Source organism: Phacochoerus africanus, chromosome 10 (genome assembly GCF_016906955.1).
Source record: "Phacochoerus africanus isolate WHEZ1 chromosome 10, ROS_Pafr_v1, whole genome shotgun sequence".
Taxonomy (NCBI): domain Eukaryota; kingdom Metazoa; phylum Chordata; class Mammalia; order Artiodactyla; family Suidae; genus Phacochoerus; species Phacochoerus africanus.
The window spans coordinates 113091008-113115101 of record NC_062553.1 but is presented as its reverse complement, the minus strand read 5'-3'; the positions used below and the strand labels follow the sequence as shown (position 1 = coordinate 113115101).

Sequence of the window (24094 nt, the reverse complement as noted above, 5' to 3'; positions counted from 1 at the left end):
CACCTGCCTGTTGGGGGGAAGACAGACTGTAGGAGAATGTTTATAAATAATGTGGCAGGTGGTGATAATGGCTAAGAAGTAGAACCTACATGGATATGGAGGCTAGAGTAGGAGGGCACTGTTTTACAGGGTGGTCACAGAAGGAACAGAGGGAAAAGGGGGAAAGGAAAAGCAAGAGGAATGCCCTGTAAGGAGACAGGGTGCTCCAGTTACTGAAAGTGAGTCCTGGCTGGAGGGAGCAATGGGAAAGGGGTAAATGTGAAGTCATGGAGGTGAAGGAGGCAGATCATGCAGAATTTTATAAGTCATGATAAGAACTTGGCTTTTAATTGGAGTGAGACAGAAAGCCATCAAGAGGAGGGTATGCACAGAGAGGTGACATAATCTGAATTAGATTTGTTGTTATTATTTATGTATTTATTTTTTGCTTTTTAGGGCTGTACCTGTGGCATATGGAAGTTCCCAGACTAGGGGTCGAATTGGAGCCACAGCTGCTGGCCTACACCACAGCCAGAGCCACACAGGATCTGAGTCATGTCTGAAACCTACACCACAGCTCACGGCAACTCCAGATCCTTAACCCACTGAGCAAGGCTGGGGATCGAACCCACGTCTTCGTGGATACTAGTCAGGTTTGTAACCTGCTGAGCCACAACGGAAAGTCCTAGCCTTTAAAAAAAGAAAAGAAAAGAAAAGAAAAACAACAACAAAAAACCTTTATAACTTTTTTCTGGTTTTCCTCTAAACTAAGAAAACAAAAGGGAGACGCTGATGAAAAATTAAACTAGAAACAACAAATACATTCTTCTCATTAAAACAATGGATAACTTTTAATTATTGGAGCGGGATGGATTGATCCAATTGCAAAACTTCACTTCTGCTCCATCAAAGGCAATGACATCCCATTTTAACCAAATCAAGGCTTAGTGAGACCCAGCACTCAAAGCCCTTGGCTCAGTCTCTGGAGAGACCCTTGGCCCATGTGACCATTCCTCAATTGCTTCAGGCTCCTGACGCCTGGCACACTCTTGTTCCTGCCATCACCCAGCCTGGGTGCCCCCTGCCCATTCCACTTGTCGAAAGCCCATCCAGGCTTTAGGGCTTCCACCTCCTTCGCAAAGATTTGCCTGCTCTCCTACAGCAGGTGGCACCTTTATTTCTTCTGAATAGCCACAGATCTTAAATCTTTTCCTACATGACATGTACTAAAACATTACATTTTGCCTTAAATTATAGCTATTGGTATATCTCTCCTCTCCTATTAAATGGTATGCTCCTTGAACAGCTAACACATATGGTGCTGTTACGATATACTAGGCACTATGCCTTCTGTTTTGCAGACGTGAGTAGGTACTATTATTAGCTCTGTTATTCAGTTGTGGAAACGGAGACAAAAAGGGTGAGTGACTTGCCCAAGATTACACAGCTAGTTAGTGGAAATATTGAGATATAAATTTAGGTCTGTTAGATTCCAGATTCTACACTTTTTAACCAGTACACCATACTGCACCTTGGACAACGGAAGTCATGTAATACATAATTAAATTTTTGGCCACACCCACAGCAAGTGGAAGTTACTGGGCCAGGGAGCAAACACGCACCATAGTTGCAGCCTGGGCCACAGCTGAGGCAGCACCAGATCCTTAACCTGCTATGCCACAAGGGAACTTCCAATAAATACTTGATTTTTAAAAATTTCATCTTTACAAGAATTTTTATTCAATCAATCTACTAAATGCCAGGCACTGTGGCCATGCTGAAAGAACAAGGAAAAATAAGGCATGGGCCCTTCAACGGGGGAACATGCAGTCACAAGCAACACAGAGAAGTTAATACACTTTCAGATTCCCACATTTTAATGGGCTTTTTCTTCCCAAGCAACTGGAAAACGTTTTGACAATGCCTTAATTTGTGAAAACTAGTTAAAATCTCTTCTCACTGTAATGAAAACGATCCTACTGAAAAACAAACTACCTTATTTTTTTTAAAAAAAGTTTTATTGAAGCATAGTTGATTTACAGTGTTGTGATAATTTCCTTTGTACAACAAAGTGATTCAGTTATACATATACACACACCCATTCTTTTTCAGATTCTTTGCCTATATAGATGATCACAGAGTATTGGGTAAAGTTACTTGTGCTATACCGCAGGTCCCTGTTGGCCAAACATTCCATATACCTCAGGATGCATATGCCAATCCCAAACTCCTAGTCCACACTCCCCCTGCACATACACACCTGTCTACTTTGGTAACCATACGTTTGTTTTCAAAGTCTGTGAGTCTGTTTCTGATCTGGAACTAAGTTTATCTGCATCTTTTTTTTTTTTTTTTTACATCTCACATATAAGTGATATCATATGATGTTTGTCTTTCACTGTCTAATTCACTTAGTATGATAATCTCTAGGTCCATCCATATTGCTGCAAATGGCATTATGTCATTGTTTTTATGGCTGAGTAATACTCCATTACATATATGTACCACATCTTCTTTATCCATTCCTCTGTTGATGGACATATAGGTTGCTTCCATGTCTTGGCTATTGTAAGTAGTGCTGCAATGAACAAAGGGGTGCATGTATCCTTTTGAATTAATTTTCTCTGGCTAGATGCCTAGGAGTGGAATTGCTGGGTCACATGGTACTTCTATATTGAGTTTTTTGAGGAACCTCCATACTGTTTACATTAGTGATTGCACCAATGTGCATTCCCATCAACAGTGGTCCCCTTTTCTCCATACCCTCTCCAGCATTTATTGTTTGTAGACTTTCTGACGATGGACATTCTGGCTAATTCAAGGTGGTACTCATAGTAGTTTTGATTTGCATTTCTCTAATAATTATCAATGTTGAATATCTTTTCATCCACTTTTTTTTTGCTATCTGTCATTCTTCTTTGGAGAAATGTCTACTTAGATCTTCTGCCCTTTTTTTGATTGGGTTGTTTTTTGATATCAAAGTGCATGAGTTGTTAGTATATTTTGGAGATTAATCCCTTGTCAGTTGCTTCATTTGCAAATATCTTCTCCCATTCCGTGGGCCTTAACTTATTTTAATAGATAATGTGATGCAGTTAATGATGCTGGAACTAAATTAAAGACTGTGATGTTACCAAGGGTACATAACATATTGAAGTTCTTCTACAATATAAATATTCTCAGTTGAGACAGGGAATGTAACTTAACATTTTTAGAGCCACTGGCTAAATTACCTCTATTGATGAGGCAGGGCAGGTTCTTTCCAAATGATTCTAAATAACTGCTGAGGGATAAAAGATAAGAGTTCTGTGGGCTCTAGCCACAGCATGAGAGGAGCCTACTGGGGAGAGAATAAAGCACAATTTCCCATGCATGACTGGTTCTATGTCCTGCCTGGAGCATGCTGACTGGCCATCCTTGAAATTGTATAAATGAAAGGAAGTAGGCCCAGGTCGCCGTTTGTATTAATAATTGGTGTGCATGAAGTAAATTAAGCCAGCCCACCAGATCCTTCCTCACTGGGTAGAGAAGCAGGACAAAACTCCAGAAATAGAGTCTGCTAAAGCTATCTCTTCAAAGCTTTTGACAAAGGGCAAACCTCAGCTATTTATTTTTTTCTTATTGAAAGGAGACTTCAGGGAGAAGTTTCAGTTCAGTTCACGCACATGCACACACACACACATATGGGTGTGCATACACACACAGTATAGGTGTATGAAGCATGAACTAGGACATGAGAATTATGCAGCTCTGCCCTTATGCACAGAGGAAGTCAAGGGACCTGGTTCTGCCATTAAGACGAGGGAGGATTTTTCACCGTCAAAGGGCAGGTGTGTTGCAGTTCCGGGTTCCTTCAGCTCCTGTGTCTATTCCCACATGCATTATCTATACTGCAATGGCATCTGGCCCCCTTGTTTGTACAGTCATGTCATACTGTAGGCAGGCACAGTAAAAGGCAGTCCCAACTGGAAGAGAGAGCTCAAGTAGTTCAACTGAACCATGATTCGTTTCTAAATTTCTGAAGGAAACAACACATTTGAAAAAATCTTTTTGCTTTGTGCCTAGAGAAAAAGTTTTCACCTGCCTGTTTCCTGGTGTAGACATTTCTCAATTCCCATTTCTAAATTCTTTTCAACACCTCCCATTCATGAAGAGCCCATAGTAGTAAAGAATACCTACTTATGAGAAATACTAAACCCATTCGATGACATAGAATCATGTTTTCTTCTAACCTTTGTCGGGAAAAAAAAAAACTATTTTTTTTTTGCAGAAACATCCTTTACAGCAACCATACATCTCATTCACTCTCATGTCATTCCATAAAAAATTGGTATTCTTTCACTTGCACAAATATTAACCTTGTTTAAATAAGATTTGAATTCCAAAGAGCAAGAAAAATCAAAGTTTATAAATAATCCTAATTATTCAAATACTTCAATAGTGAGTAGATGCTCAAACTCTCTCTTAACCCAATTTTCATTTAAATTAAAACACAAGCAGTTAAATATTAACTAGGTTTTGGGAGTTCCCGTTGTCGCTCAGTGTTTAACAAATCCCCGACTAGGAACCATGAGGTTTCGGGTTCGATCCCTGGCCTCTCTCAGTGGGTGAAGGATCCAGTGTTGCCGTGAGCTGTGGTGTAGGTCACAGATGTGGCTTGGATCCTAAGTTGCTGTGGCTCTGGCGAAGGCCGGCAGCTACAGCTCCAATTAGACCCCTAGCCTGGGAACCTCAATATGCCGAGGGAGCGGCCCTAGAAAATACAATAAAAAAAAAATCTTATTTCTCTTAAGAAACCATAATCTCCATGTGCAGAAACAGAACACACATGGCTAATTCATCTTGAATGTCATTCAAGAAATACATTTGATGTTGGTTTGTGCCATTAGAACACAATAAACTGTGAAAAGTGTCTGCTGGAAAATTAGTTGGCTGTGTAGATCAGCAAGAGATGAATCTTTGTAACATATGTGACATGACTTTGACAAATCGGACTTTTAAATATACGAAGCATTTTAAAAAAAGACAACTCCCAAAAGACACTTCCTTAGTAATGAATTAATTTAGATAGAACATAATGTATACCACTATTCATAAGCCCATTTTCATCACAGCAGACTAGTTCTGTGTCAGTGTGACAAAGCCTTCCTTCAAATCCCTGTTTGGGATTAATGTTCTGTAACTTTCATATTTTATGCACTCTCTAACTTCCCATAATTTGAAGATAAAAATCTCAGGAAAAGATATTTCTTCTAAAAATATATTTTTTTCTACCTAACAGAAAAGTTTGAGTTACAAGATATTCTGAACGAAGAGTCATTATCTTGGTCATTTGCTACAGATGACTTATTTCCAAATGTGTTAGAAATTAAAAGTCTAGAAATGCCAAATATTAGAACTTCAATACTTCACTATGGGTTTTTAGTATCCTATCCATATATATTTGGATGTTAGACTAGGAGCTAGTTTTATGTAAGTACACGCATTCACTTCCTGGGCTTCATATGATGCCCTTGGTGGATAAAGCCAAACATTCAAATAGCTTTAGTTATAGTCTAAAAGTAAGATGTTTGAAGATCTATAATTTAGGATACTATCTGAATACTGTTCTTGGTATCCTAAGGTGTTTAAAAGGCTAGCCAGCATAGAGCGAGATACAGTTGGAACAAATATGAAACAGAAGAGATGTCATTTTCTAAGAAATTTATCACACTGATTTTATTAGTAATCCACATGCTGACAGTGAGCAAAGCAGCATAGAGCAAGGGAATATTTCACACCTGAAATAATGCTGACTTTCAGCTCCCAAACAAGAAACATTCTAATATAAACTGTCTCCTTTGGAGTTTCCATTCTGATGTAGTGGCTTAAGGATCCAGCATTGTCACTGCAGCTGCTGGGTCACAGCTGTGGTGCAGGTTGGATCCCTGGTCTGGGAATTTCACATGCTGCAGGTGCAGCCAAAACACTAAATAAATAAATAAACCACTCCCTGTTTTGACTGTTATCAAAACTCTTCACAAAAGAAATTCTTACATTGTCTACAGAGTCTAATTTGCTGACAATATAATAAGAATATTATAAATCACTGAAAGTGCTAGAGTAGGTCACATCTTGGTATTCATTATACTTTACCACAATAGATTGAGAAACTACTACTGCAGAGATATGATTTGGATCAATTTCCAGGGATGATTTCACGAATGAAAGCTTTCTATTTAATTTGCTTTTAACAGAACACAAGCCTAGAAAATGATCCAGGTGCTCTAGTTATTAGAGTTTTTACAAAGTATTGGAAGTTACAGAAATGAATAGGAATGAAAGAAATGACCTACTCTTTAATGATACTTTTTAATGACAAAATAAAAGCTTTCCCTCCTCACAATGACGAATAAGAGGCGGTTTCCCAATCCAAATTCATTTGCCTTGTGGCTTTGATTAAATATATGCACATAGGAAACATTGTATTATAGGAATATATAATTTCTGTAGTGAGTTTCTTACAAGTTATGATATTTGATACAAGGTCAAGGATTTTTCATTTTGTTCAAAATGTTCCAACGATCTGAAATTGCCATCAGTTTGTTACGCTCTTCAAAATCTCTCCTCCTAACCTCTGTTAACATCACCAAACTAAAACTAAAAACAAGGATTTTTTTTCCCCCTTCTAAACTGGCGGGTTAATGCTTCTGGGAAAATAACATTCTTAACAAATAAAACCCAGGGGATCTAGTCAGGCGAAGAAATAAATCCTCATCTTTCACACAACTTTCAAACTGTTCAACAGCACAAGAATTCAAAAATAGTTTCTTTTCAACTCATGCCATATAAGGCACTAAGTAAGTTTGGATGTAATGGCAATGCCAGATCAACTTTCCAGACATGAAGATTCAATGGTTAGAGGCTTAACTTTAATATGCAAAGTAGAGGGTTGGATGGAGATGGAGGTGGGAGGGCATCAGGAATAAATAATCCATACAACTGGAAAGTGGACGTTTAGGTCATTTCCTATCTGAGGCTATAGAGGGCATATTGGATAATGGTCAGACTACCTGAAGAGAAACCACAAGCTGATTAGTTCCACTCCAAAGGATGGTTTTTAAAAACCGGTTCTTATTCTTTTACCATTGATTGGAAGTCTAAATGAAAGGCTACATATGGTGAAAGATATATATATATATTCAGCCATTACAACAGAAGGGCAATAAATTATCCAGGGTGCCTGCCGAGAACCCTCTAATCCACACTTTCAATTTTCACTCTCACCTGTGAAAAAGTCTGAAACTGTATGCCAATTGGTTGTTAATAATGCGCCCTGGGAGGGAACAAGTGGAAATTGTTCCCTAAACTGCAAATCAAGAGACAAAGTATGTGTGTCTACTACCGTTGAATGAAATGCTATATCAGAACAAAAGACCGTGTCTGCAGTACAGGACGAAAGTATGCTTTCATGTGTCCTCTAGAATCCACGGCTCTGAGCAGCACAAAGCTCTGGGGCGCTTATATTTCTACTCCCAGAAGAATATCCTAACAGAGATGTAGCTAACGGAAGCCTCCAAAAGGAAGTTTGTGATATGAAATTTAAAATAATTGTTTTTAAATTTGTAGTTTCCAGATTGGGTTTCTGCTGTGCCTGCCAAACATTCTCCTTCATTTTCTGTGGGTTAGCTGCACAAATGTGGCTTTCATTTGTTTATTAATAGAAAGAAGTGGTGACTCAGCCGCTTTGTACAGATGCCTCAGTTTTCCTAGGGCTGCTCTCCAGCCACAGAAGACTGTAAAACGTGACCAGTCAAAAGCCAGGAGGAAGGCTGAGCACAGGGGGGGCTGGGATGATGAAGAGCAAGCCCGTTGCCTCTCTGGTTTGGTCTGCAGTGTCTCCCTTGAACCTCCTGACTCCTGCTCACCTCAGTCCCCAGCCAGCTCATGCTGCTCCATGATCATCTTTTTCCTCAATCTGCATGTGGGCTCTGGGCAGCAGAAATGCTATCACCAAATGCTTTCTTTTACACCAGTTCTAAATGCCAGTTTTCCTCATAGGCGTTTTATCCTCACATTCAAGGAGGAGACTCTTATTCTCTTTATCTACAAGTTTTCAGATCTGTATTTATTTGCTATAGAAAGATCAAATATAAGCACTCTAGAGCTCAGGGCTGCCCACATGCCACTTAGGAGCCATGAGATTCACATTAAGTCACCCCCTTCTCTGAGCCCTACTTAACGGCTAGTGAGCAAAAGACAGCAATATCATCAGCCCTGCCTGCCTCTTCACAGGGTGGTAGCTTCAAATGATCTATATGAAAGGGCTTTGGATCTTTAACTTCTGATTAAACATATTGCATAATTATTAGCCAAGAATGCCTGTCAAGGGAAGGATGTATTACCGCAAGGTTGAAGACTATGCGGACGGAATATAAAAGCTGAATCAAGGATGAGAGATGAAGGATGAAGGATTTACAGAGAAGAGGGAAGACAGCAATAGAGGACAGGTGTCAGGAGATACCTGTGCATGTTCGGCAGCCTGAAGAAGTGCAGCTTGAACAGGTACTTATTTAAAAATGTCACTGACATGGTTAATTTTGTGTGAACGTATAGCTAGGCTATGTTGTCTGGTTGTTAGGTCCAACGCTACTCAAGATGTTGCTTTGACGATGTTTTACAGATGTGATCGACATTTACAATCAATTGACTTTAGGTAAAGCAGATTGCCCTCACTAATATGACGGATGGGCTTAATCCAATTGGCCATAGGCTGTAAGAGCAAAAACTGAGGTTTCCCAGAGAAGTAATTTTGCCTCAAGATTGTAACAGAGACACTTTGTCTCAGGTTCCAGTCTACTGGCCTGACCTATGGATTTCAGACTTACCAGCTCTAAAATTGTGTAAGCAAACTCCCTAAATTAAATCTCTCTCTCGGTAGCTATTCTATTGGTTCTGCTTCTCTGGAGAACCCTGACTGATGCAAACACCAAGGTCATTTTTATTGGAAAACTCAGTGGATTCTTTTCAGTCTTTCTCTTCATCATTTTGCAGGAGCATCTGCCCTCTACCTGCACCAGCAATACAGTGTAGAGAGAATATACAGCCCCAAGTAATGATTATTGTTGATCACACAGAGAAAAGTTTGATATCTTTCAAAGTCAATAAATACCTCCACTTGGATATTTTACCAATAACTCAAACTCAAAATACTCAACACTAAATCTTTTTTCCCCTCTAAAATCTCCTTTTTTTGAGTTACTGCTCCTGTAGTGTCCAAGTTTGTCTTCACTGTAGAACCATCCTTCACTTCTCCTCTGGTTTACTCCTATCCATTCTATAAATCCTCTAACTCTTCCTTGGTAGTTTTTCTCAGATGAAGCCTATCCTAGGGATGCCTTTAGCCCAGCCCTGTCTTTTTAAATGTTTCCTCCAGCAGCTACCCTACAAATCACCCTCAGACCAGTCATTCTGAATAGGCTTTCATTTACTGCTTACCAAGTGCCCACAGCTTTTGCAATGAAAATTAAAATTTAAACTGCTAAGTCTGTTGTCATTTGGAAAAAAAATGTACTGTTCTCAGGACACATGGATTTTTCCAGTGGTGGTTGATTTGTATTATTTGTATTATTACATCCATTTTACTTGCTCTGGGGGAAGTGGCTGATCAGTGTAGACCACAGTTGAGGAACAAAGCAATGTTGATTAACGTGCACGGGGATGCTGGGAAAGGCAGCACTAAGGCTCTTTTTATTATAAATACAGCAGCTACATCTCAGTCTTTATCCTATTTGCCAATTGGCAGTATCTGACATTATTTACCATTCTCTGCATTGAGACGTTTTCCTCTGTATCTCCTGTGACAGGCATATGTCCGAATTCTCCTCCCACCTCTCTACACACTCCATCTCAGTCTCTTTTAAGGGCTCCAATTTTCCCACCTATTTCTTAAATGATAGACTCTTAAGCAGGGAGAGGGTAGGGATGTACATATTCATGAGCTCAGTAGCCTAATCTGCTTCAATCCCTTCAACAACCAGCTATATTGTGATTATTCCTAAGGTTCTCACTCCAGCTCAGATCTCTCCCAAGTGGAACACCAAGAGAGCCACCTAGATATTGCGTACTTCCATATGGACGTCTCCTGTGCATCAAAAACTCAGCCACTCCACTTCAGACCTCACATCGTCTGTCCTCCCCAACTGTGCTCTTCCTTCTTTAGTCTCTATCCCATGGCCTGACAGGAGCAAGGCCTGAGAACCACCCCCACTTCTCCCTCTTCCTCACCCCTACACCTAGTCACACACTCTGTCATTTCTATCTCGTTAATACCGCCTGAATCTCCCCCATTTTCTATATATCGGGCCATTTTATTTCTCACCAAAATAACTGCAACAATACTTCACCGTTTCTCTCTTCCCATTTCTCTTTCTCCTGTCCTTGTAGCAAGAGTGATCTTCCTAGGATGTTTGTCTGACCAAGCTACCCCACTTCTTAAATCCGTCAGATTTTATACACCTAGGGTAATTACTAAGCAGAGCTTGCAAGGTCTTTCGCAGTCTTATTCAATGCCAAGCTCTGCTTTCTATTTACTTCCTAATCTCCTCCTTGAACTATACATTTCAACCTTATTTATTAAGCACTTTCCCTAAATGACATCCTGTCTTGTCTCTCAAAGGCTTTGGACATGCTAGCCCCCACTGAAACACTGCACTACTTAGATTTTTCACTTTGACAAGTCCTTGACTTATCTCACATCCAGAGGCATCTGGATCCCCTCCCCACCCAAATATGGATGATTTACCCCTCTATGGATCTCCCATTGTATCTTGATATATTCTGAGCATATTTCTCACATAATACCACTATGCTTTTGTTTTGTTTTGTTCCCACTAGACCCTAAGGACTTTGAAGACAGTGGCTATGTTTATATGCTATTTCAATCCTCGTCATATATAGCAGAGGGCATGGCACATATTAGACACTCAATATATTGAGTATGATGAAGGAATCAGTAAATGAATGGGCACTATATCTTAAATAACTGTATGAACTAATTATTAATAACCATTTAAAGTCCCTCCTGACTTTAACCCATGATGCCATCCTTTATTCATTTCCTTGAGCATCTGGAAATACTTTTTAATAACACATTCTGAAGAAACATAAGCTAGAGATGTATATATGTATTGAGATTGAAAATATTAACAAGTAAGAAAAAGTTTTATTTAACCGTAAGCAAATCTTTCAAAAGTATGAGGATTATGAATATAAAAAGTCCATTGAAGGAATTCCTACCGAGGCCGCAGTGGGTTAAAAATCTGACTGCAGTGGCTGGGGTCACTGTGGAGGCACGTTTTCCATCTCTGGCCCAGCAGAGTGGGTTAAAGGATCCAGCACTGCTGTGGCTGTGGCATAGGTTGCAGCTGTGGCTCAGATTCAGTCCCTGGCCCAGGAACTTCCATTCCACATGCCGTGGGTGCAGCCATTTAAAAAAAAAGAGGGGGGGGGCATTAAAAATATTATTCTTAATGACTGAAAACAAAAACAAAAATATTTAGGCAACCTCAGACATTTTAGATTCTAAGGCTTGATTAGAATTCCACCAAAGTAAGAACTAGAGTTCATTTAATAAATAAAGAAAGGAACTCTTTCTATATTATAGTTCAGGACCCAATTCAAAGCAAACAAGTCACTTAGTTAACTTTGACCAAATGTAGGCGAATGTCACGGTATCCATATGATCAGAAATTAAGTAGGAGCCTCTCACTTTCCTACGTAAGGGGAAATCATAGCATTTTACAAAGCTAGTTTGGAATAATGGGAACACTGAGGTCTTCTCTGCAATCGTATGCTGCCAAAGATTACTAAAGGATTGGCCATTCATGAGGAAACAATAATGCACTCTTAAGTCACTCATTTGCCCTTGTTCAAAACATTTATTCAAAAACGTATCCAAACTACTTTCTCAAAGTACTTTATTTTAGAGTAGCTTTCTTGACCAGGGCTAGTTATTGCCTCACAAATCCACAGAAGTCGTGTAATTACTTCCCTAATTTGTCCCATGAGGCATTACAGGTCTGCATAAGCAGACAGCCCTAGGAATTCAACCACATGACTAAGTACTTGGTCACAAGGAAGTCAAACAGGAAGGACTGACATGACACCCCATTTGTTTGTAGACTGGACATTAGAAAAATATGCAGGTGTCTAGTCAGCAGCCAAAAGCAAAGACTTTAGAAGTTCTTTTTTCATAATTCTGATTGCCTTGCGCTAACTGTTTTGTTTTTTACATTTTAGTCTAAAAAGAAGCAATGAAACTAGAACACACCCTCACACCATGCACAAAAATAAACTCCAAATGGCTGAAAGACTTAAATATACGACAGGACACCATCAAACTCCTAGAAGAAAACATAGGCAAAACACTCTCTGACATCAACATCATGAATATTTTCTCAGGTCAGTCTCCCAAAGCAAGAGAAATTAGAGCAAAAATAAACCCATGGGACCTCATCAAACTGAAAAGCTTTTGCACAGCAAAGGAAACCCAAAAGAACACAAAAAGACAACTTTCAGAATGGGAGAAAATAGTTTCAAATGATGCAGCCGACAAGGGCTTAATCTCTAGAATATATAAACAACTTATACAACCCAGCAGCAAAAAAGCCAATCAATCAATGGAAAAATGGGCAAAAGACCTGAATAGACTGTTCTCCAAAGAAGATATACAGATGGCCAGCAAACACATGAAAAAATGCTCAACGTCGCTGGTTATAAGAGAAATGCAAATCAAAACTACCATGAGATATCACCTCACACCAGTCAGAATGGCCATCATTAATAAATCCACAAATAACAAGTGCTGGAGGGGCTGTGGAGAAAAGGGAACCCTCCTGCACTGTTGGTGGGAATGTAAACTGGTACAGCCACTATGGAGAACAGTTTGGACATACCTTAGAAAGCTATACATAGAACTTCCATATGACCCAGCAATCCCACTCTTGGGCATCTATCCGGACAAAACTCTACTTAAAAGAGACACGTGCACCCGCATGTTCATTGCAGCACTATTCACAATAGCCAGGACATGGAAACAACCCAAATGTCCATCGACAGATGATTGGATTCGGAAGAGGTGGTATATATACACAATGGAATACTACTCAGCCATAAAAAAGAATGACATCATGCCATTTGCAGCAAAATGGATGGAACTAGAGACTCTCATACTGAGTGAAATGAGCCAGAAAGACAAAGACAAATACCATATGATATCACTTATAACTGGAATCTAATATCCAGCACAAAGGAACATCTCCTTAGAAAAGAAAATTATGGACTTGGAGAAGAGACTTGTGGCTGCCTGATGGGAGGGGGAGGGAGTGGGAGGGATCGGGAGCTTGGGCTTATCAGACACAAGTTAGAATAGATTTACAAGGAGATCCTGCTGAATAGCATTGAGAACTTTGTCTAGATACTCATGTTGCAACAGAAGAAAGGGTGGGGGAAAAAATGTAATTGTAATGTATACATGTAAGGATAACTTGACCCCCTTGCTGTACAGTGGGAAAAAAAAGAAAAAAGAAAAGAAACAGTCTTTCACGCTCCCTTATTCATTCCTTAAGAATCTCTGGAAGAGAGGATTCATCCCTAAACTCTCACTTTTTTGTTGTAATCATGTTTCCCACCCTAAGAATGGCAGTTGCTCACTCTTCAGATCTTATACAAATGATGCTAAAAGTACGTCATTTTTGGCCATTAAAAAAAAAAAAGGGGGAGTTCCTGTTGTGGCTCAGTGGAAAAAACCCAACTAGTATCCATGAGGATGCATGTTCGATCCTTGGCCTTGCTCAGTGGGTTAAGGATCCGGTATTGTCATGAGCTGTGTGTAGATACAACTTGGATCTGGCATTGCTGCAGCTGTGTTGTAGGCTGGCAGCTGCAACTCTGATAGGACCCCTACCTTGGGAACTTACATACGCCACAGGTGCTGCCATTAAAAAAAAAAAAGTATTTCATTTTCTTCTTCTCAGAAGTATTACTAAAAAATTAAACTCTCATATAAGATAAGTGGGAATATGAAACAAGATAGATAACCAGGTCTGTTCCTAGTTAAGAAGGTCACTCTGGATCCAATACAAGGTAGTGAAGTCACCTAGTGGCATGAGAAACAGAAGAAGGAAAAAGCTAGAACAGCATCTGTTGGTGCTTGAAGTGTTTACAGATAAAAAGCCTTCATTATCAATGAAGTTATGAAGTAGCCTGGGGGGTCTGGGGCTTCTAGCCTGGTGTTCATACTCTTTTTTTTTTTTTTTGTCTTTTTGCCTTTTATAGGGCTGCTCCCGCAGCACATGGAGGTTCCCAGTCTAGGGGTTGAATCGGAGCTGCAGCCACCCGCCTACACCAGAGCCACAGCAACACGGGATCCAAGCTGCGTCTGTGACCTACACCACAGCTCATGGCAATGCCGGATCCTTAACCCACTGAGCAATGCCAGGGATTGAACCTGCAACCTCATGGTTCCTAGTCGGATTCGTTAACCACTGTGCCATGACGGGAACTCCATACTCTATTCTTTTTTACCAACCATCTCCTAACTTTTACATCACTCTTTTTACAAAAATTCTCTTCCTTTTCATTTTTCTGTTCAAAGTTTCTAATGAGAATAGTTTTGATGAAATTTTCCTTTTCTACAACTTTACAAAGACAGAGGTTTCATTATTTCCCAGGTGACATACCTATGTACACCTCTTTGGGGATTTCTGATTCTCTTAATTTCTTAAGAAATGATTTCCAGACAGGGCAGCAGGCATTGGCTGTTAACCAACTTTGTTTACTTTTTCTTCTGAGCCCACAGCTACATTTCTCTCTCTCCCTTGCAGGTAGGTATGATATTTGACTTGACACTTGCCAAAGGAATGCGGTCAGAGGTACTCTAAACCATAAAATCTTGTACTTCTAGTGCCGGCCAAAAGAATCTTCCCATCTGACCCTCCATTATCGTTATTTATTTTATCTGAACACTGTAAGCTTATGCCCAGGGTAACCTCAGAACACGCATATGAAAGATGGCAGAGTCTCTGTGTCTGGATCCGTGCAAGAAGCCTTGCCCTTCACTCTGTGTAAGAAATAAATGTCTATTGTGGCAAGCCACTAACATCTCAGAATTTGTCTGTTTTAACAGCTAAAGTTGTTCTAAAACAGATGGTATCCAGAAATAAACCACAAGAAAGAATAATCCTTGCAGAAAATATACTGTCAATATTTTTGTATGTCTATTTCCCCCCATCCTCCTCCTCTTTTTTTCCTCTCTTTTCAGTTTAACCCCTTTATTTTTTCAATTTTGGGAGATCTTTATCCATTATCTCTGCCCCTTCAAGAATTTCAAAGTTCTGCTTAATCTGGATCTAAATCTACACAAACAGTATCAGAGGCAGGATTGAAACAAATTGCCACTGAACACATGTTCCTTCTTCAAACGTGGCAGCTTGACCCACTCAAAACAGAAGACGGGAAAAGACACCGGGGAATGTATTCTAAGTAAGAATTATAGTCATATCTCTTTATCTACCTTTTGTTCCAGGAGGCAAATCTGTGTGTAGGGTCCCAGAATGAACTACCCATCTCTGACAACCTATGGTCATTCTACTACAACTCTCCTCCCAAACAGCCACCAACATAAATTAATTCCCCAGGTTTGTCCAGTTCTTCCTCTGGTTTGTTATGGTGACGACCTCTGAATTTATCAAACCATCCTGGTATTTTGTGGCAACACCATTTCCTACAAGATAAGTGGTTTGCCCCCTCCATCAACAATGACATATTATTATAGAAAAAGTAACAGTAACCACACATTCAAAAGCACACTCTTTGAGCTCAAATAGAAATAGAAAATATTTTAATAATTAAACAAAAATATAACAAAAGCAATTAAAGGAACATTTGCTGAAAAAACTCCCTAACAATTTTATACTCAGTTTTCTCAACTCAAGGGCCAACACTCATATCTGTACACAATTTACTTGCAGTAGATAAGAATTAGATGATTCACAAATTTGTCTTTAGTAAAGAGCAGTATGAAAGATCACATATGAGATGTGAGATCTACAGAAAACTAAGAAAAGCCTAAAATGAATCTCAGATAGTAGAACATAGGGTAATGGAGCTCCCTCTGTGGCTCAGAGGTTAACCAACCTGACTAGGATCCATGAGGATACAGGTTCAATCCCTGGCCTCACTCGGTGGATTAAGGATCTGGTGTTGCCGTGAGCTGTGGCGTAGGTTGCAGATGCAGCTCGGATCCTGTGTGGCTGTGTCTGTGACATAAGCAGGCAGCTACAGCTCCAATTTGACCCCTGGCCTGGGTACTTCCATATACTGTGGGTACGGCCCTACAAAGCAAAAAAAGAAAAAGAAAGAGAAAAAGGAGGAAAGAAAGTGGGGTAAGATACAACAAAGAAGATACCTGCAAAGAGGATGATAACATTTCAAGCTTACTTGCCTAAAAAACAACTTGTAGAAATATGGGGGAGATAGAAATGGACTTTGAAGACACTCAGACCTGGGTTCCAGCTCTGATTCTGCCTCCTATCACATGTGAGTCCTCGGGCTAATGTACTTGACTAACCCTCAGTCTCCTCCTCTGTCAAATGGGTATAATATATCTCTAGTTCACAGGGCTGGTATGAGAATTGGTACATTAAGCAACATGTATAAGGTAGTCATTAAAAATTGTGGTTATGAAAGTTTCTGGAAAAAATTTACTATTGATTTAAAAGTCATATTTTTTTTCAATATGGAGTAAAGGTATCAGAGTTCTCATCTAAAAGTTCTACAGAGATTTCTTTTCCTAATTCATCTACCACACTGGCAGAAATAGCACTGTAAGCTAAACTTGGCTAAGTCTGCTTCATTTATCTGTCCACAAGATGCTGAGCTTCACGTTAGGCTGACAATTGTTGAAGGTGGATAGGACAGAACAGGCTGCACAGTGGCATCGTATTTCACACCTCAGAGGGCTCTACACTACCAACAATAACGTCATCTCTCTGTCAGTCAAGCACAAGTATAGGGCTCCATAGACTGATACAAATAGAAAAGCCAGTTAAAACAGATCTCCTGACTCTGTTCTGGCCTCAGTTATAGGACCTGTTTGACCCTGTTATCTGTGACTGTGAGAATGTCACTTCCTTTGGGGACCAAAGGACAGAGAGAGGGCACCCCCCGCTGACTCTTAAAAAAAGGTCAAGACTAATGTACAATTTGCTACATTTAAAAACCCTGAAGTCTTTTTATAAATTTGATCATATTCTTTGCTTCTTATTGAAACGTGAATGTGTTTTAAAATAGAAGATACAAGGTCATGCCATCTGGAGTCAGGTAACACAATGGTCAGGCAAAGATATCTAGCAAATACATTTGTGAAATCCAAGCTAGATGTTCAAAGCACTTGCATGGATTTCTTTAGAGCAGTGCTTTTAATGCATATTACTTGTATGAGAAAAAAAATAGAAGAAAAGTACCTGATATTCATATAAAAATAAATTACATACATTATCATAAAATGCTCCATTGCAGCCATTTGTAGCAAAGACTCCTGTGGTAGCAATACCTTTTTGTCAAACTTCATAAGTCTGAGTAATAAGCTAAACAGCTTCCCAAAGAGTAAATCAATCTGTGAGATCTAATTCAAGTTGTATTTCAAGTTTTAAATTATAAATGATCTCAATATGCAAGATGCAGAAGCTGACAAAAGTAATACTTCAGCCACAAACAATTCTAGTGTGATATAGCCAAGTTTTCCAAAATATGTCAAATAAAAATGTAAATGTAAGGTTCTAAATTCAATGTTATTATTAAGTGTTTTTTTTTTCCCCTTTAATCATACTTGAGAGTATTACTTCAGGAGGGCAAAGAAAAAAGGTGAATTTCAATGAAAAAAGGGATCTGCAAAGGCCCCTCAGGGAAAAGCAATCTTTCATTTATTTGTTGTAATGAGTGCCCTCAATAGTCTTTTGCACTACTGAGTGCATTTTGCAACAAAGTGAGTGATAAGCAAATACATATCAGGACACAGGGTTACACTTTACAATCTTTCTGTACATGTGGAACCGCAGGACCACAGAAGCTCATTGGTAGAAGGAAGTTGGAGGGATTTACATGATACAGATTATATGCCATGATTGCCCATCAAACAAGACTATTTAACTTCTCAGGCTACCTTTGTGTTTTACATTTAATTTACAGAATGGGCAATTATAATTAAAGTGGTCACATAAGCCTTGATATTTTCTCCAGTGTCTTATTTGTGGAGATAAATATTTTTTTGTTAAATGAAAAATTAGGGATAGAACATTTTCTAAAAATAAATTTATAGAAACTTTCAGATTTCGGTTTATGGAAAAGAAGTAGAAGGAAAAATACACATGAAATTAAATGATGCTAAAAATGGGAGAAGTATGGTCACTGCAAGTTACAATTATCAATAGCTGGATATTACACCTAAATAAATATAAAATTTATCAACCTATTTAATCATAATAATGTCACTGTTCATTCATTTTTATTAAGATGCAAGAAATGAAATGGAAATATTTTATAAAGCCGCTTACCCTAAAGCAAAATTTGATGAAAAACAAATACTTCTTAAAAATCATATTTGGGTGGCTAGAAATGGAAGGCTTATGCAGGTTTCATTACAAGGTATTTTACCCATAAAGGCTCCATGATATGGGCTCACCAGTACTATGGTGAGACTTCATTTTATTAGTAAAGGTACCACAATCAATAAATACATTTTCTCTCTTTCACAATCAATCATTTTTTATCTCATCGAATGTGAGCAACAAGAATTATCTTTAAGTGTAAAAACTTATGATTATACCTTATTTCTTGGATTTGATGCAATTTGCTAAACACATAACTTCAGTAAAATTCAGTTAAGATGCCATAGTATTAATGCTTATGTATAGGTTAGTCATTTACATTTTTTGGTCATGCTTTCATGCTTTAATAAAATAAAATATGTAATAAAAATAAAATATGTAAGTATTTATATCAGGAAATATTATTTGATATGAATGACTGTTGTACCTTGAAACTAATAGTGTAAATCAACTCTACTTCAATTTAAAAAAAAAGGAAATATGATTTGACCCATAGCCTGCCAAACCTGTATAGCAATGATCCATGTTATAATCTACTTATGATTTCAAGGAAGAGAATACTGTGGTAAGCAGCAAATATTTGGAATTAGATATATCTAACTAAATTTCAACTTTGTAAACCCTCTTTAGCTGGGCAACCATTGCTAATTAACCTCTATAAGCCTCAGTTTCCTCACTGAACAACAGGGATATAACATCAGAAAGTTGTTGTGAGATAAAATCAATGCATGTAAAGTGCCTATAATATTACCTGCTGTATACTAGGGACTTAAAACATATTAGTCCTCTTTTTAAAACATACAAAAGAAGAAAAGGAACTAAAATCCTTAGGTAAAGAAGCTGCAATAATAGATGGCCCCCCAAAAGCGAGAGCTATATGGTTGACTAAGTTTGTGAAGGGCCAAAGAGGAAATACTAGGATGCTGAGCATCATCAAAAGGAAGAAATGAGATTTAACTACTTCCTGGCCTGGCTAATACCTACTTCCACAAAAAGAAGCCACCCTATTCTGGATGTAATCTCCAGAGTTTCCTCTAGGTAGTAGTGGTTTGTTTCTACTTTTAAAGACAGAGGCTTAAATATGAAGCCAAAGAATAAGGCTCCTAGACCTGGGGCATGCCATCTGCCTAGCATTAAGCAAGAGCTGAAAGTCAGTTACAGGAGCGAAGTCATTTCTAACATGATTTATGCTCTATCCTTGAACGTGGCAGGAAGACTGCAAAAGATATTTGGAAGCCAATGCTTCCTCTGAATAAAGTAAATGAGTATATGCTAAGCTCCTCTCCCTGGACCATGCTAGCCTGTTAGATAAGTTGCCAATGTAGAGTCTGTGAACCCTGGAGCAATCTGGCTGTTAGGGATGAGAAAATATCTCAAGGCCAATGATCACTGCTACTGTAAACGTACAGTGCACAGTACAGCACTGAGGTCAGACAGCAGATATCCAGGATATTACTCAAAAACACATCTAGCTCAAAGCTGACAAGATAATCTGTTCCTGTGTGTGTAAAGCAGACTGGAATGCTGCAGCTATGACCTACTCAAGGAAAGAAAAAAGAAAGTGCAACTCTCTGAGGGCTCCAACTCAAGCTCTTTATGCAGGCAAAACTCCAAGGGACTTCAAAGGGAGTGCTGCTTACAGAGGAAGGGCCCACCGGGGGTATCACTTCCACGATCACGTTGCCATCTCCATTTGGTGGACTGGCAAATGCAAATATTTCAGACACAAGTTTAAACAGATGAAAAAAGAAGTGTGAAAGAGCTTAGAGGTTTGCTTGCAAAGAAACCTCAGAATTTCAGGAAAAGTATTTAACATCAGGAGCTTCATGAGTTATTCCAAAATTCCCAAGAGAGTAATTGGTTTGCTATCATATTAAAAATAAAAGGTTTTTTTTTAATTAACGCACATTGCACGCCAATATATCACATGATCGCAAAAGAGCATACTGAAAGAATAATTTCCCAAAGTTACTCTTAAAAGGACATGAACCATACAGCAGAAATTGACACAACATTGTAAACTAACTATACTTAAATAAATAAATAAATAAATAAATAAATAAATAAATAAATGTCATCAACATGTTTCTAGTTGGAAGACTATATTTTGATGTTTTAACAGAGTTTTAACATACGTGATCCTGAAGAGTCAAAATGCAGCAAATATACTTACAGGAGGACCTATGGTGGGGGATGGGTTGAGAGAATAAGAAAAAGGGAGAGAAATATTAGTAACTATGCAAAATAGTAAAACAAAATAAAAAATTAGAGCATTGTCATAATCATCAGCACAGTACCATATGCCACATGGGCATAGAAGTCATTTAAGGATTCTGTGATTCTTACTCCTTTTCAAAGTCATGGATCCTATAAGACCATTCATGTCAGAAAAATGCATTTACATCTATGTGCACACCAAGTTTTACATAAAATTTCAAGAAGCATTCAGAGCCCCTGAGGTTTGCATATGAATTAGTGAGAGATTCATAAGTTTTAAGCAAAGATTGTCTAATTTACATACCTAAAAACTTAGATAAAATATGAAGCAGGAGGATCTTTGGCCATTTTTGATAGAACAGTTGAAGACGATTGATAATGTAAGTTTCTTGAGTTTGGTAAAATGACTAAATCAGTATTGCACCCATTATTTGTTCCAAGAATATTTTTCATTCAGTAGTACTGTCAACATGTAAAAGACTAAGTACTGATATTTATATGTTTCTTTAAAGCTACGTATTCTCATCTCATCAAAACAGAGGCAAAGTCTAAGAAAATTTCAATATTTCACATACCATATGCTCAATTAAAATATCAGTTCTCAGGAGCCAGGAAGCTGAGAAGTGACTTTTATATTTTACATAAAACTGCCTAAGTACAGAATATTCACTTTTTTCTTAATCCTCTTTCTTTCTTTTCACATAAAGATCAATACAGCGATTATTTGGATTCACAAATATCTTACCATTTCTTTTTCCTTAAAACAAATTTATAAAGCATCCTCTATCATAAAACTTCACATTTTAAGAAGGGGATACTTATACAACTTTCCAATTATTTAGAGTCAGTAAAATTTGAAGATAACTTTTGAGAATTATTTAAAGGAATTAAGCAGCTACATTTTCATAAAACCTTCTTACTTTGACATTATTTTCCCAAAAGGGAGAGGAGATGAGACCAAAAAAAAAAAAAAAAACCCGATCTGCTATCTGCTCTTTTCGACAGGTATTGCTACTGTTTTAACCCTTAATAGATTGTTTTTAATACTTATAAACACTTGTAGAAAATACTGGAAAATAACATTTCTTAGTATACTAAAATCAAACCTTAATTACCTTCTTCTTATCTTGCAAAGAAGAACTGAGGGCCTGTTAAGACTTCATACAGTCATTTATATTTTTGGAATCTTAGACTTTCAAAAAACTAGTAGAACTGTAAGTGAACACACATTTGAATATCTTGGTTCCAAAAAAAAAAAAAAGTTTTTATTTGACTTTGAATGCAAAGCCTTTCGAAAGAGTTGTCAGCACTATTGGTTGTGTTTTAAGTTCTGCTCATAAAAAATTGCATGTCTGTGGCTGAACCACCTTGCCTGCTCTGGACTGCCATTTCCTCAACTATAAAATGAAAATGCTAGATTGATTACTAAGGCTCTTGTCATTGCTACAATTCTATGGTTAGAGAAAAGGAATAAAAATTTTCAAATTTTGAAAAGAATGAGAGTAAAAGCATGGCAAACTTGTACCAAAACCAGTTGGATTAAATAATAATAAATCTTGCCAAGACATATGTCCCAGTATCCCCAGGCAGATGTTTCCACAGAGAACCTGCACTGACTGACCACCTATGTAGACAGAAAGAAGGGTGATGTTGTCACCTTGCGTGTGGCCAAGAAACCCTCTGCCATAACTGAAAGGGCAGATTTAACTCGACACAGTAAACAGGCCAAAATTGGGTGCCAGGGGTTATTCAACTGTAATTAATAATATTTTGGAAACTTCTCCTTCCTACGATTTGATGGAAGCAAGAAGAAGATGAAAAGACATTCTAGGGTGTAACAGAGAAGACTTAAACACCACACACACACACACACACACACACGCATGCACGCATGCATACAGGCTTACAACGTCCAAGAAGACATATAATCACTAATTAGGAGGAACAGATGTGGGAATGTAACCAGGACATGAATGACACAGAACAGCTGAGAGAGACACTTACCAGATTCTCCTCTTCGGCCCCTCTTACCTCTCTTCCCTGGAGGCCCTGAAATAAAAAGAAAAATTTTTGGAATTTTTGGTTCCAAAATGGCTAGTAAGTGACTTCTATATATTTTGTCACTGATTTTAACTAATAAGAAAAGGACCAGAGATTTGAAAAGGCCAACTATGTCTTTGGTATTTTAGCATGACTCTTGAGCTTCATTTAATTCTAAAATCTGTGCTAGGTTGCTAACCTTTGAGTGTTACTCAGAAACACTAAAGATTCAGAATTTTTGATCATCCTGACTGGATATCCTCACTAAGAAAGCCTTCGCTAAGCAAATTGGTAGTGTTGAGGTTCCACGTTTCTTCAGAAAATTCTTTTTGAAGCTTTCAGTATATTAATAGTATTTCTAAGTTATGAAATATGAACTTTTATACATTAGAATTTCTCTAATTGAGAACCTGCTGGGTTAAAACCACAATGTTTTTAACTGGAAAGTGTTTAGATGATAACTATTGGTCTCATTTTTCTAAAGGGGCTTGCTCATTACTGTCATTCAAATAAATGTTATTAATGTTAATTTTTACGATGATCTCATTGTAAAGTGGAGAAAAAAGGTTTTTTTGTTTTTGTTTTTTTTTTTCCAGTGAGTTGCCAATGAAGACCACCAAGCTAGTATGTATCAGACTTGCATATTCATGGCTCTCAAGCCATTATTCTTAATTATATAATTTCTGCCCTCATTTCCTTGGGTAGGCAAATGGAAGAGAATAATTAGCCCATAATGAGAATTGAGCTCTTATAAAATTTGCTGGAAGAAAGAGGCCAAGGAAAATACAGAACTGCCAGGTTTTGAAGAATGAGTTGCAAAGCTGGACTGATGACTTCCAAACTCTAGAAAGTTCTGGGTACAACAGCACAGGTCTTAGCACTCAGTTGATGCTCAATATGATTCTGAGCTCTCAACTTCCACATGGAAACATTATCAGAAGAAATAAAAACATCCCAACAAGTCCTTACACAGAGTAAGCCTGGCCGTCTGTGATTTATAAGAAATTAAAAATAATTAAACAATAAAATCAATTGAAAATATTAGGAGAAGCAGCTGTATAGCAGAGTCCAAAATTCTCATTCAAAATTTTGATTTCTTCCTGTATTCTGGAATAAAGAGAGGTTTTCATCATATTCAAGGAATCCTCGGCCAGATTGGCAGCAGAAGGAGGATCATATAAATGGGTAAATTAATGATTGGATGCTAATAC

At 38.1% G+C, this 24094-nt stretch overlaps 1 protein-coding gene across 1 annotated transcript in view; it reads right to left on the bottom strand.

Annotated features, from left to right (window-relative positions):
* The window catches only part of COL25A1 (collagen type XXV alpha 1 chain), a 441616-nt gene that overhangs the window by 184974 nt on the left and 232548 nt on the right, over nucleotides 1–24094 (bottom strand). The window contains exons 3-4 of the mRNA XM_047799010.1: nucleotides 22848–22892; nucleotides 20800–20807 (exon numbers count right to left, since the gene is read on the bottom strand). Of these exons, the coding sequence (XP_047654966.1) occupies nucleotides 20800–20807; nucleotides 22848–22892 (53 nt within the window). The remainder of the gene's footprint in view (nucleotides 1–20799; nucleotides 20808–22847; nucleotides 22893–24094) is intronic.